Source organism: Odontomachus brunneus, unplaced genomic scaffold (assembly GCF_010583005.1).
Source record: "Odontomachus brunneus isolate Ranch 3 - 2012 unplaced genomic scaffold, Obru_v1 Obru_scaffold_066, whole genome shotgun sequence".
NCBI lineage: Eukaryota > Metazoa > Arthropoda > Insecta > Hymenoptera > Formicidae > Odontomachus > Odontomachus brunneus.
The window spans coordinates 73,551-86,781 of NW_022639516.1; the positions used below are offsets into that span (position 1 = coordinate 73,551).

At 40.5% G+C, this 13,231-nt stretch overlaps 1 protein-coding gene across 1 annotated transcript in view; it reads left to right on the plus strand.

The window, feature by feature from the left end:
* Positions 1 to 13,231, plus strand: part of LOC116846680 (venom dipeptidyl peptidase 4-like) — a 156,239-nt gene that overhangs the window by 48,004 nt on the left and 95,004 nt on the right. The window contains exon 3 of the mRNA XM_032820844.1: positions 10,800 to 10,894. Within this exon, the coding sequence (XP_032676735.1) occupies positions 10,800 to 10,894 (95 nt within the window). The remainder of the gene's footprint in view (positions 1 to 10,799; positions 10,895 to 13,231) is intronic.

A 13,231-nucleotide genomic window follows, 5' to 3' on the forward strand; every position in this document is an offset into this window, starting at 1 on the left:
CTCTCTCTCTCTCTCTCTCTCTCTCTCTCTCTCTCTCTCTCTCTCTCTCGCGAAATAGCTTTGTCATTACTTCGCTTCCAAAGTTGTCTCTTTGTGAATGTAAACATAGAACATTTCTTCTTACATAGCAACTACGAAAAGCACAGATTATGACGCCGGTATAAACTTGTGTAACTCAACTTTCAGAGTATTTGCTTCAGGAACAGTCGAAATAGACGTGACTTTTAGACGCGAACGAATAATTAAACTAAGAGATCCACAAGCGAAATTGTTTAATTAAGTCGACATTTAAATTAAAACGTCCCACGCAGTCGGCCGTAAAAATAATTTGCCCTGAATTTCGTACGTAAATTCAACGTAAGAGCCACGACTGCGTACTGAAGTATTAATCTGCGTGTTATTTTTCTTTCCTCGTCATTGAATTTACAGATAATTAAATTTGCCGAATAATTTAACTGAACCTGTGTGCGAAATTTCGCGAAATCACGAAAATCGTCCTCTGCTAAAAATATACGAAGTATTTCGAAACGTGAAGAACTGCACCAACAAACATGTTACGTACATATCGTGCAATTATTTTACATGCATTACTCAACATTGACAGTGTTATCTATGCTTTAGATAAAGTGCACGCGAGAAGACGCTCTAAATAGCGCTGTAAATGCAAAGGTACATAGATACTTACGATATAGATACTCACGAATGAGCGACTTGCCACATTTCCGGATAGACCTGCATTTATTTTCCCACAACTCTCAAATTCCGAATTTGTAAAGTTGCTCCCACCGGAGTTATCTCGAAACAAATGTGAATTTAGTAATTGTAAGGTGTAATACGCCACGAGTAGATTATTCGATGGCGGAAGAGCAAAATCATGTCGCGCCGAATGCTTGTTAACGAGCAACGGTCTTCACTCCGATTACTTTCTTATATTTCCCGGCTTAGCAGACGGTAACGTTGAAATGCGATTGAACATGTAATTCCAATAGATCTCGCGGGCCGCGTATTTAATATTATCTTAAACATTCATTTATGAATTGGTTCGCTTTTCTTCCCCGTTTTCCGGAGAGTACCTCCTTTTCTGTATATTTACTTATCTGTGTAAATCCGTCGGAAATACCGCCGTTTAATTATTTAAAACGTGATATCACTCTTGGAAATCACGTGCGACGCGGAGAAGTCAAACAAGCAGAAAGAAAAAGAGAGAGAGAGAAAAAAGGAAAAATAAAAGACGATGTCACCGACATCGTGTTTCAGGAGTTCCAAGACGTATGTAGCACGAATCCCCGTATTATCTATTTACTACTTTAAATGTAAATTCTATATCCATCTCACTTAGACTGACGCGGCGTATTTTCGGCGTGAAATTCTCGCGAGTGACGGAAAAATGTGTGTAGCAAATAGAACTACTAGGAGGTAAGGACAAAGGCTGCACATACAAATGTATGTAGTCGAATGGATCGTGCATTCCGAAGTGAAAAGTCGCGAAGTATTGATCGATCGGATATATATGTCTGCACCAGCCTCGAGACTTGAATTATATCACTCGCGATCGGAATCTTATTCGAGAGAAACGCTCGGTATGCGTCATTGATAATCCGTGCTTCGCGCGTCACTTTAAAACATTAAAATGGAATAGTTACATTGAAATGCGCTGCTATCCGATTCCAAGCCAAACTCACATCAAGAGTATATTGCAAATGACGCGGATTGACAGGGTTGAAATTGATTTTCACTCAACAGTTGGAATCTCGGGATAAATAAGTTACTAATTTTTGTTCACTAATGACCTCATTAACATTCCAACGAAATGCTAATTTAGTCTTGATCTTTGGTTTCTTTCTTGTCCGAATGAAAGAAGAGGATCATTACGAACCTTACTGTCGCGTCCCGCATTTGTGCCAACATTCTGTATGCTTTTATTGGCTCGAGTCGCAAGTAACTTCCGAGTCTTCTTGTTCTTTAAATTTATTTCCTTATTTTGGGATATATATACAGGGTGTCCGTCCATAAATATCCGAGCAAATATCTCGTAACTGGTTGAAATTGCAAGAAAGTTTAATAAGCGAAATTTACATGGCTCTTAGTCAGCTACAAAATGCATGTAAAAAATCTTTTTTATTCATGACCTTTTCGAGTTATGAAAGTCAACATAAAAATAGGAAAAAGGGCAATTCGAGTTCAAGCACAGGACTAATAGTGCTATATACCATATATGGGTAAAAAACCTTCCTTGTGTTAGGAAATCGTGTAATATTTATTGAACATGAATAATCAATATAAAACAATCATACGTTTCGGCTCAATCATGAACCCTCTTCAGTGATAATAAAAACGCAAGGTTTACGACACGAACGCATTACAATTAGTTAAAGACCTGCGTAAATTGACATGAATGTTAATCGCAATATTAAAGCTGACAAGACCGTTACCGAAATAATATTAAGTAGTTAATTAATATTGAGAAGTAGCCGTCATAACTATAAAAATCATAAAATAAAAATAAGTAAAATTGAAATATAATAAATAATTAAAACTGACAATATAAAATACCTTTATCGTTGACAGGATCGGTTTACTTTTAGCTGAACTCAACAAAGGTATTTTATATTCAGTCAGTCAGTTTTAATTATTTATTATATTTCAATTTTACTTATTTTTATTTTATTTTATGATTTTTATAGTTATGACGGCTACTTCTCAATATTAATTAACTACTTAATATTATTTCGGTAACGGTCTTGTCAGCTTTAATATTGCGATTAACATTCATGTCAATTTACGCAGGTCTTTAACTAATTGTAATGCGTTCGTGTCGTAAACCTTGCGTTTTTATTATTACCGAAGAGGGTTCATGGTTGAGCCGAAACGTATGATTGTTTTATATTGATTATTCATGTTCAATAAATATTACACGATTTCCTAATACAAGGAAGGTTTTTTACCCATATGGTATATAGCACTATTAGTCCTGTGCTTGAACTCGAATTGCCCTTTTTCCTATTTTTTGATTGATATCTTCGTTTGCGAGTTCTTATTTCTTTCTCTAAAAAGGTCGACATAGTTTTTTTAAATGGATACCTATAATTTTTTTTGCATATTTATACAGTAGAAATCACTTGCAATCAAAATCATATCCAGTAAAAAATTGATAGTATGCATCGTTTACGAGATAATCGACATCTTAAGTATTAAAATAGTAAATTAAATAGTTGGATTATAAGTATTTTTGAACGTGGTTTGGAATGTTAATGAGGTTAAAAAAATAAACAATGTTTTTTTATGAAATATTTATCAACACAAATCATTTTCATAAAACTTGAACTTTTTTATTTTGTGCAGAAAGATAGACAATCCATTGGTAACAAGACTTAAAAAATCATAATTTTATGAATTAGTTCATTCTTGCATAACTATAGCCAATTGCAATCAGAAGGGAAATAGTGGATTTGCAGGGAAGACTTATTTTTTTCAGATAGATTTTCAAATGTATATTTAGGTATAACATTCGTAAATGGTCGTAACGCGTCACCATTCCTTGACTGTCTCGCTATGTACGCGTTTCCTGAAATCCTCCCGTGATCCTCTGCGAAGGGTTCTTTCCTTATGGGTATATCTAGCACTTTTTTCAGATTTGTTTGCTTTGTCTCAGAATCATACTCTGACAATACCGGCCTTTTAGTTGTTTACTCTAACTACTGATTGTACTGACTATAATACTGATTATACAATAGAACTAACAAGTAAACCTACCCAGAAGGTACATTCCGATTTCTTTCTAATTTGGCGCAAATGTAGAAGTACAAAAAATATTTAGGTCATATTTTTTCATTTTAGCTCACTTTGAGTTTCACGGGCAATTTATAGCTTTTTAATGTTCTCACTCCTATCATCAATAAATATAACAAAAATGCATAAGAAATAAAATTGAATATAAGATATAGTTAAATAATTTTAACAAAATCGGAATAAGACACGAACCATTCTAAATTTTTTTAGCCGACATTTCAACCGAAATATTTTAAATTTGTGCTAAATTAGTCAAAAATGGTTCAAATCTCGGCTAAACCAAGAAATTATTTGTATAATTATATTTTTTTTTCAACTTTTTACATGTTTTGTTTAACCATTTTATTATTACAAATAATTTTATACATCTGACTTCATATTTATAATCAGCAAACCAAAAACTATATCTTGTATTCAATTTTATTTTTTATGCATTTTTGTTGCACTTGTTGATGATAGGAGTGTGAACATTAAAAAGCTATAAGCTGTCCGTGAAACTTAAAGTAGGCCAAAATGAAAAAATATGACCTAAATATTTTTTGTACCTCTACATTTGTGTCAAATTAAAAAGAAATCGGAATATAACTTTTGGGTAAATTTACTTGTAAGCTAACATATGCGTTCATTATCAGCGAAAAACTCACATTGCCAACTGAAATAGACAGTTCATCGACTTTTTTCATTCGAGAGAAAAAAATTCTCTGCCTTCGCCGGAAGTTATTTATGCCTCGAGCCGAATACACATACACTCTTGTTGCAACTATGCCGCGCAGCTGTGTCGCGTCCTTCGTCATCGTCAATTTCGACGCCATCCACGTGGTTCGCCGAGCATGCCGAAGAGAATGAATAGTTATCGGGCGCGATGGGAAAGCTGGATGGAATTTGTCTATGATTTTCAACGTTTTCTGGTATTGGTGCGCCGCACGCTGGCTGCGGTACCCATGAGACAACTTTCCCGTGCCGCGCGGCTCGTCCAAATGGCCATAACCCGACGGGGAAAAGTTACCGCTGTCACTCGCGGAACGATCTGAACGACCTGCTCCGCAGCCAAATCATCGTTATCTTTCGGTAACAGGTCTCGTTGAGCGAGCTTGGAGTATCTCAGCTACTCGTTGCTTTGATACCCGTCTTACTTTATTACTCGCTGAGGGTCGCCGCTCCGCATCCAAGAGCTTTCCCGCGCGATCGTCGAACGCTGAAATTGTCTCGCAACCGCGAAATAATGCCGACGGTGATGATCACGATCGTATTTCACGTTAGCAGCGGGTACACCGTTCGCGATTACACGATGGAACCGCCATGATCGTCCCATGGAGAGGCGAACTTTGTTTAGGAAGGTAGTCGTGATTACTTCTCGTTTATTCGGAAAAGTTATCGTGATCGATAAGTAACTAGTAACTCGATGGCGCTTAGCGTTAACCTTCGTTATATCGTGATAATGTAAATTCTTAACTGGGTTGCACCCGACGTATATCACGTCGAGGTTTTGCCAAAACAATTTATTGCACTTTTTGTCACGTTGCATTGTAATATTTTATATAAAACGCACGTCCTGTTGCGCGCATTTACGGAAGAAGATAAGCGCGCGTAAACCGCATTTGCGTACCCTCAAAATTTACGTCGAATGTAACTCTCTTTCTCCTTCTCCCTCTCTTTCTCTGTCTCTTCTTTTCTCCTTCTCTCTCCTCCTCCTCCTCTCTTTCTCTTTCTGTCCCTCTTTTACTGTTTTGTCCGCGTAACGTTCCGGCTCCTAAGAAACTTCGGTAGTTTCACTTTGTGCATTTCCTCTTCATTGTACGAGAGCATAATGCGCGGCTCTTACAAGCGTTACAGGCGAAGTAATACTTCTGGACGACGGAAGTAAACGTAGTTTTGTTTTTTGCGAGGTGACTGCAACAACTGCGGCCGGCAACTGTTTACAGGTAAAGTTACAATGTGAGACTCGGCGCGAATGCAGCGCGGGAGTAGCGCGGGGACTGCATTAACGCGGAGACTTTCGTATCGTTACGATAAAAGTAGTCCCATTCGCAGCGCGTATCGCCCGTCGTTTCGTCTTAAGTAAATATTTCACAAAACTGTGGAACGCGCGTTTTCTCGGTAAGAACGCGCTCGAAAATTTACTCGCCCCTTCGCAGCGCCACTTCAACTCGCCATAACGAACATTCATCCGTACAAATTGTGCTCCATGTGTTCCTCTGTACTCTTCAATTCAACAGATTATCACCTGTCCGGCGTAATTCTCTCAGTAATATCGTCATCTCCGTTTTCCTTCTAAAGAGATCGCGCGAAGATCAGGCGTAAAATTTAGTTTTACTGTTAGTTTACTTTAGTTGCTGCTGGATACCGACATAATGCAGCTTCGTATCTTGCATTTTTTTCTATTTAGCTGCATAGAATTGCAAATGTTTATATAGAGTGAAAATACTAGTGTGTTGATGAATGGCAGAGTATCATTTAATCATTTAAAATTCTTTACATTATATGTAAAGAATTTCCAAAAAATTTTTATTTACAAAACCTTTGTTTTTTATGTGACATACATATTGCGCCATATATTGACATTTATACTTTCACTCTGTGTAAATATTTGCTATTCTATATAAGCAAACAGAAGAACAGTGCGAAATACATAAGCTACTATGTCGGTATCCAACATTCCCTTAAGGGATGTTAGAAATCGATGACAAACTTTAAAGATGTGATAACGTAGAGACGATCACTAACACAATCATACTATCTGTTTCGTATTTCTTATACATATAGTAGATTTTATGTGTGTTGCTTTCTTTTGCTATATTCAGTAACCTAACCACGCATGTATAGAAATCTTTCTGCAAACTTTTCCGATATCTTTAAACTTCAAAATTTAGGTGTGAAGGTACAACAATGTTCTTTGAAATTTTTCTGAGCGGAGCAAACTCACACGTTCAGTACATACACGCTACAGATCTCTTGTATCAACCGAATATTTACTTTAACTCACGACGTTTGACAGGCTTGAAATTTTTTTATCCTTGTCATACATCGAGCAACGCTCCAATTTATTCACGCATGTATTTTCGTAAGAGCATTTGTAATTCTGCACAAACAATACAACGTAAACTTTGCAGGAAAAGTCAGTATTCTGTCGACAGAGAAGATAGAATTTCGGTATCCCCATAGCAGCCCTGACCGATCACGCGCTTCTGTTCGCCGATACTGCAAGATGTCGCGACATCGGGAACGCGACGTAGCCTTTTAATAACCGCGTGTTCCTGAAAATGGCGGTGTAAATGACACGTACGGCGGTCCACTTGTGCAGGAACGAACGTGTTGTACATTTCCACGGTTATTCATTTTCATCCCGGCCATGCCAGATTTCACGCACCGACCGGTCGCGCATGTACGTTCGCTCGCGCGCCAGCACACACGTGTCATTACAAAACGTATTTCAACAATATACACGCAGACGCGCACGGGAAATAGGCCGACGGGCCCCGGCAAACTAGCCGTTAAATTTATTCCCATCTGTTGTTGGTTTAATCGACGCGGGAGTAATTCGCCATTAATCATTGCGTAATGATGCAACATTAAAAGAAGTAATTCGCCCCTGGATATTAATTAAATGAGCATTGTTTCGCTCGCGCCAATTTATTTACGGCCGCTCGATTTCAACGATGAATCGCCGCCTGCCTGGCGCCGGATTCTAAATGCAACCGCTGCGAACGTTAATTTACATTCGCAGAAATTACCGGTGCGTTTGATTGAAAAAGATTTGTTTTTCCGAGCGTCGCCTAGCGTCGCGCGCCATCTCACAATTAGTGATCGTTAATCGAGGACGATCTTAAAATCGCGTGTAAAATCTCTCTTCCACACTGTCGGTTGCAGTGTTTGATTCTGAATCGCGTAAGCGAAAAGTCTGGACCAATGTCTGGACACTAATATGAATGATACCCAACTCTGGACATTCTTATTTTAAATATGAATATTTAAACTTCTAACGTAGAATATATGTACAGAGTGTGTGTTTATTGTAACGGTATCCACTATATTTTTATTAGTTTTAATTATTTTTTTAAAAAGGCCATCTTAACTTTTTCTAATAAAATCATATCTTTTTTTTATTCGTAGTGTTGTAAAGAGAATCAAATATATTCAGTGGCAACTTATAATGTAGTCTTTATTGTTATTTTACTAGTAAAATAATAATGAAGAGTTCTAACAACGTATAACACAAGCGTGCAGAAGTATAAATTGAAATATCCTAATTGAAGTGAGATATATATATATCCTAATTGAAGTGAGATATATATATGAAACTCTGTTATGAAGGACGAAATTTTGTGTTGCAGAAAATTATATTTCGAACATGTGTCCGGAGCACCACTAACATTGTTCGTTCTACATTGTATTCCAAATATTATCTTATCTTCCGCTTGTATTTTCACTGTTAAATGTTAGTAAAAATAACATCATGAATTAAATTATTACAATATTGAATCTTTGAATTTGTTCTGGTCCTTTCTACAATACTACAGATAGAAAACGATGTGGTTTTACTTAAAAACGTAAAAATAATGATTCTTTGATTCTTTTTTACGAAAAAAAACGTTTTTGAAATTTTTATTATTGCATCTCATTGACGTTTAAAACTCGGTTAACTGCAACTAATTTTTTCCTGCGCTCATTGTAACTGGTAAAAATGAGTGGATATTACGTTGAACATTCTGTATACATTCAATGTATGCATATATTCTACAATTAACGTTTTTAATACGTACTTGAAGGCCAGAAACAATAAGAATGTCTAGAGTTAAATATCAGTGTTATTAATGTCCAGACATACCTTCATCTTAAGCGCAATTTCATAATGGATATTTCGCATTCGTGACAAATCGCTGACATTGGCAGCACGTCGCGCGAGTTTCAAGCGAGAATTACTTACACTCGGCGACGTAAATTCCGATCGGACTCCATTAAGAAAATGCCCGATCTCCAGGCGTTCCGGATACGCGCGATATTTTCGCCCGATACTTCCCGGCGCGAGAGCCAACCTATAAAGTTCACGCTTCGTTTGCATTTCCCGTTTCGGCCTATTTCTCGCGAGATACACACGCGGCCGGCGGCGGTAAATCGTAAACGCCATGGCTGTTCCTCCTGCGAGTCTCCGCCAATGCCGTCGCGACGAAATCCCGGAAGACGTCGGGTCTCGTTCGCCATCCAGACGACGACGACGACAACGACGTCGCTGCATGGCGCGTATCTTACGTTGTGTCCCCTGTGAAATACGTCGGTGTCTCGTTAACGTATTATCCGTCATGAGAAATCGGTCAAATCCCCGGTATTTCGTTCCTTTAGGATCGATTGTTTCAATCTCTCAGTAAGCTACTTGACAGTTAAATCATATGTCTGTCTTCGTTTTTTCTTCAAATTAGACAAAAACAAATATATGATTTAAGTTGGGTAGCTTACCAAGAACAACTAGTCCTTAATGCAAATCACTTCTCGCGAGAGATACTTCCTATTCTGGACAAATAATCAGATGGGAAAAGCGCGCGGCACCGTGGCGATTCTCAGGGGGTAACCCCGTAGAGCTGACTGCTTTCATCTCCAATAGGAATTCCACTCTTTCCGCGGTTTCAGGTTATTTAAATTTTGACGTGAGAGCCGCCCTCTCAGACAGCCTTCTCGCACTTGTCGCGCAGACGGGATGTGCATCTCACAAACCAGACGAAATCAGCGAACGTTTGCGAGGCGTCAAAGGACTGCCCTTTCGAAGGATCAAAGTCCGCGGCATGTCGTCGGAAAATCTTCCATCGTCGAAAACGCGAACTTTCTCTACGACCTAACGGGCCGTACGTTGAAATAGCTCACCATGTCTCGTCGGACAGCGCGATTCATTCTGCGATACACGCCACCCCTTGTTTGTCGGTCGGGCGAACAACTAGCGGCCGAGCGGAACGAAGTTTATACCACAAACACGCAGACTTTTCGCATTAAAGGGGTACGTTTGTTTAGTATTTCGAGGGTGCGTCGTTTTCTTCGCGCGATTTTACGATATCGCGCCCCTTACGCGTGTCTCTCCCGGGAGAAAAGAGAGATCGGTAAGAATGGCGGAAGATTAATTTCCGGCTGAAAATCCGCCGGCTCACCCGCGCTATTTTCTTCGGGGAAACACAACCAGTTTGCTCCGATTCGAGCAAACATATCCCCCGAAATACCGCTGAATTATTAATCGCTACGGTTTCACCGCGAATTTGCTGTATTATTGATCGCGGCTGTTCGACAATTAGAAGAAATTTTTCGCGAGACGTTATTCTATACCCCTCCTGTGTTCTTCCTTTTCTTCTTTTTTCTTCTTATTTTCTTTTTCTGCTCTCGTTCTCTCCTGATTCTTGCTGCCGCGCATTTACCTCCGCGTTCCAAGCGGCTGATAAAAAATTTGTCGAACAAACATGCCGCGGCTTCCCGCCCTCCTCTCTCTTTCCTGTTCTTCTCGATAACGATAAAAATATTTCTTACTCACAGGGGTCTCTATCGCGACCTAACTCAACGCTTTTTATTCCGGGATTTTTACAGAGCCGGCCAAGATTGATGAAACAGCGCACCGTCGGCTCGGAAAAACCGATTTTCGAGAAGGACGGCCTCTCTTGAAATTTACTATTATCTCTCTTTCTCTTAACGTATCTTGTCTCAACCTCCATCATGCTCTGGGAAAACTCCGTCTTTCTTTTCGCACGAGGGCACAAAAGAGTTTGGACAATGTCGGGGCAATCTATCAATCATCATTACCGGAGTTTTATTTTTTCGTCGCTAACCTCATTCGGTCGCACCGCGTCTCTAATGGAAAGAAATAGAACCGAAAGAGAAGTCGTTTTTTCGGGAATCGCGGTTAAAGAAAGCGGGATCCGTAACTGTTTCATTTTTCTGAGATGAAAAGGAACTGCGCGCGAAGGAAAGTAGACGGTACAGCGACACATGCGATAAACACATTGCATCGATTCACGAGTGCCTATTCTTCGTTGTTGCAGGAGACGAAATCCTCTACCGGGACGAGATAGGCAATCTGCTGATCTACAATGTCAGCTCAGCGACATCCAGGATCCTGTTGGACTCCAACAATGCCGTGAGTTTTCCCAGCGAACTTTTCTACGTTACTCATAAATAGATAAAGCTTTCCGCGCGGCACGAGGTTTGCATGAAATTGAAAAACGTTGCGCGCGTCGATAACGAGTCTTAGAATTGTAAAATATCCTATTTACATGGACGTGTGCAATCATTACAATAATAACGAGGTGAGCATGGAAAGCAAGCGCGAAAGTTTTTAGAATATCATTCAAGGTATTGTTGGGGAGATATATGCAGGCTGTCGATGACACAAGACGCGCCTCGAAGAGTGCGTAACATTTGGTGTTACGCGCACACACACTAGAATTCTGGCGACGTATGTGCAATTATTGCAGCATTAACACACGCGTGCAATTAAATAGAAATCGTGGGACGAATCGTCAGTAGGAATTAATTGCATGGGTCCACGCGGACACGATTACTTCCGAAATCGCGGATAACGACCGAAACACACGACGGGAGAGGCAACGAAAACGCCATCTCTCATGTCTCCCCGTGCACCCACCCCGTCTGCTTTTCTTCCCCGCGCTAATTCATAACCGAGATCAATTAAACCGCCCGCTGCCGGGCGCGGCGTTACGCGCGTTTATATAAAAGCGGGAGCTTCCGCGGATCGAATGCGAAAACAGCGGACGAAGTCGGGTCGAGAGGGGGCTGCGGAATTATTTCTCGATGTGGTAGCGTAATGCACACACACGCATCAATGCGCGCGCGCGTCCATCGTTATCCCAGCAACGCTCGAAATCGCGTCGCGACGAAGAGATCGCTACACTACGGTAATTGCTCGTTATCTTTCACATTCTGACACGCGCAATCTACCACAGGCGATCCTCGTTCGTATGTAACGCGCGGCGTGACTGCCGTTGTAAAATGATTCATTACGACGTCTGCGATGTGTTATCTGTTATCTTAGCGAAATTTAACGACACGAGATATCTTTGGGCACGAAGCCTCGGCACGATTTATGCGACGTTAAGTAAGCGGATGTTTTCAAGGTATCATTCACGCAGCGCTCCTCCGATATTTCGCGCTCGGCTGCACTCTCTTCTCTAAAGTGCAATCAGCGTATTCTTCACTGAAATCGTTGTATTCACAGCCGGCGGTTCAGTCATAAGTACAGCACCGCGATCAGTAAAATCTCGCTGAAAAAATCAGTTGATAGTCGTACGGAAAAAACAATACGGTTGGCTATATGTAAATCTGTTTGTGCCAACCAGAGTCAATGTCGAGAATCTGGTTGGCACAACCAGATTTATGTGTGGGCCATACTGTCTTTCCCGTGTAGCGACTGTTTCTATTATTCATGCAATTTGCAAACATAGATAGTGTCATTGCACATAAATCGCACGCAAGCCGTTAATTCGTTACCACCAACGCAAAAAGTTGGTTCTGGCACAGTGAAATAACGAATTTGTGTTTCTCACAGATTTTGCAGGGAAGTTTTACTTTCACTGACCAAAATCGGTGAGATGTAAGATGAAGCAGTAAAGTGGCAATGTTTACATTTAAAATCAGTGAAAATCCATTGATTATCGATTGAAATATTCCTGATTCAATCAGAAGCATTTTTTTTTACTGATTTACTTTCCCGCCCAGCCCGCGTAAATATTTTGCGGCGCAGACTTCGCACGAACAGTTCATTATCGACTGCTTGCGCTACATTACTTTTCGATAGAGATCTGAAAACGCTCAATATAAGATTTAATAAATTTCGTTTCGCGCGAGGCGATTGAGGAGGGAACGACGAGATGCCATGGAATTTCAGTAAAATTTCGCGAGCAGCGGGCGCGGTTAAGCGGTCTGCTTTTCGATTAACATCTCACCGCCCTCATCAGATACAGTCGCCGTAATCAGCGGGCAGAGTGAGTCGTGGATTCTTTCAATTAAACGGGCCGAGGCGAGGGCGCTAAAGAGAAATTGCAACGGTTAACCGACGCGACGCTCCGAAACTTTATTTTTAGCGTCGAACTTGCACGCTCCCTCCAGCCTCTCCCACGAGTTAAATAAAGTCCCTCGTTTGCCGCGCATTACTCGAAATCTTCAGGAGTGTTTCGAATGCGTGCGCGCGCGAAACCTCGACCCCCTTCTTGCAGTTCTCGCAGACGGGCGGTCTTATCGTACTCGTTGTTAGTCCGAAAGCTATTAGGGAGTTTATGACCCGTGTAGCTTCGCTCTCTCGCGCAGCGTTCGCTTGAAATTCGACGAAGCAGAGTAAGCGAGTAGGCTCGCCGAACACGATTATCCAAATGCGCTCACTCAAAAACTGCCCTCGGCAATTCCATTGTTCTCTCTCTCTCTCTCTCTCTCTCTCTCTCTCTCTCTCTCTCTCTCTCTC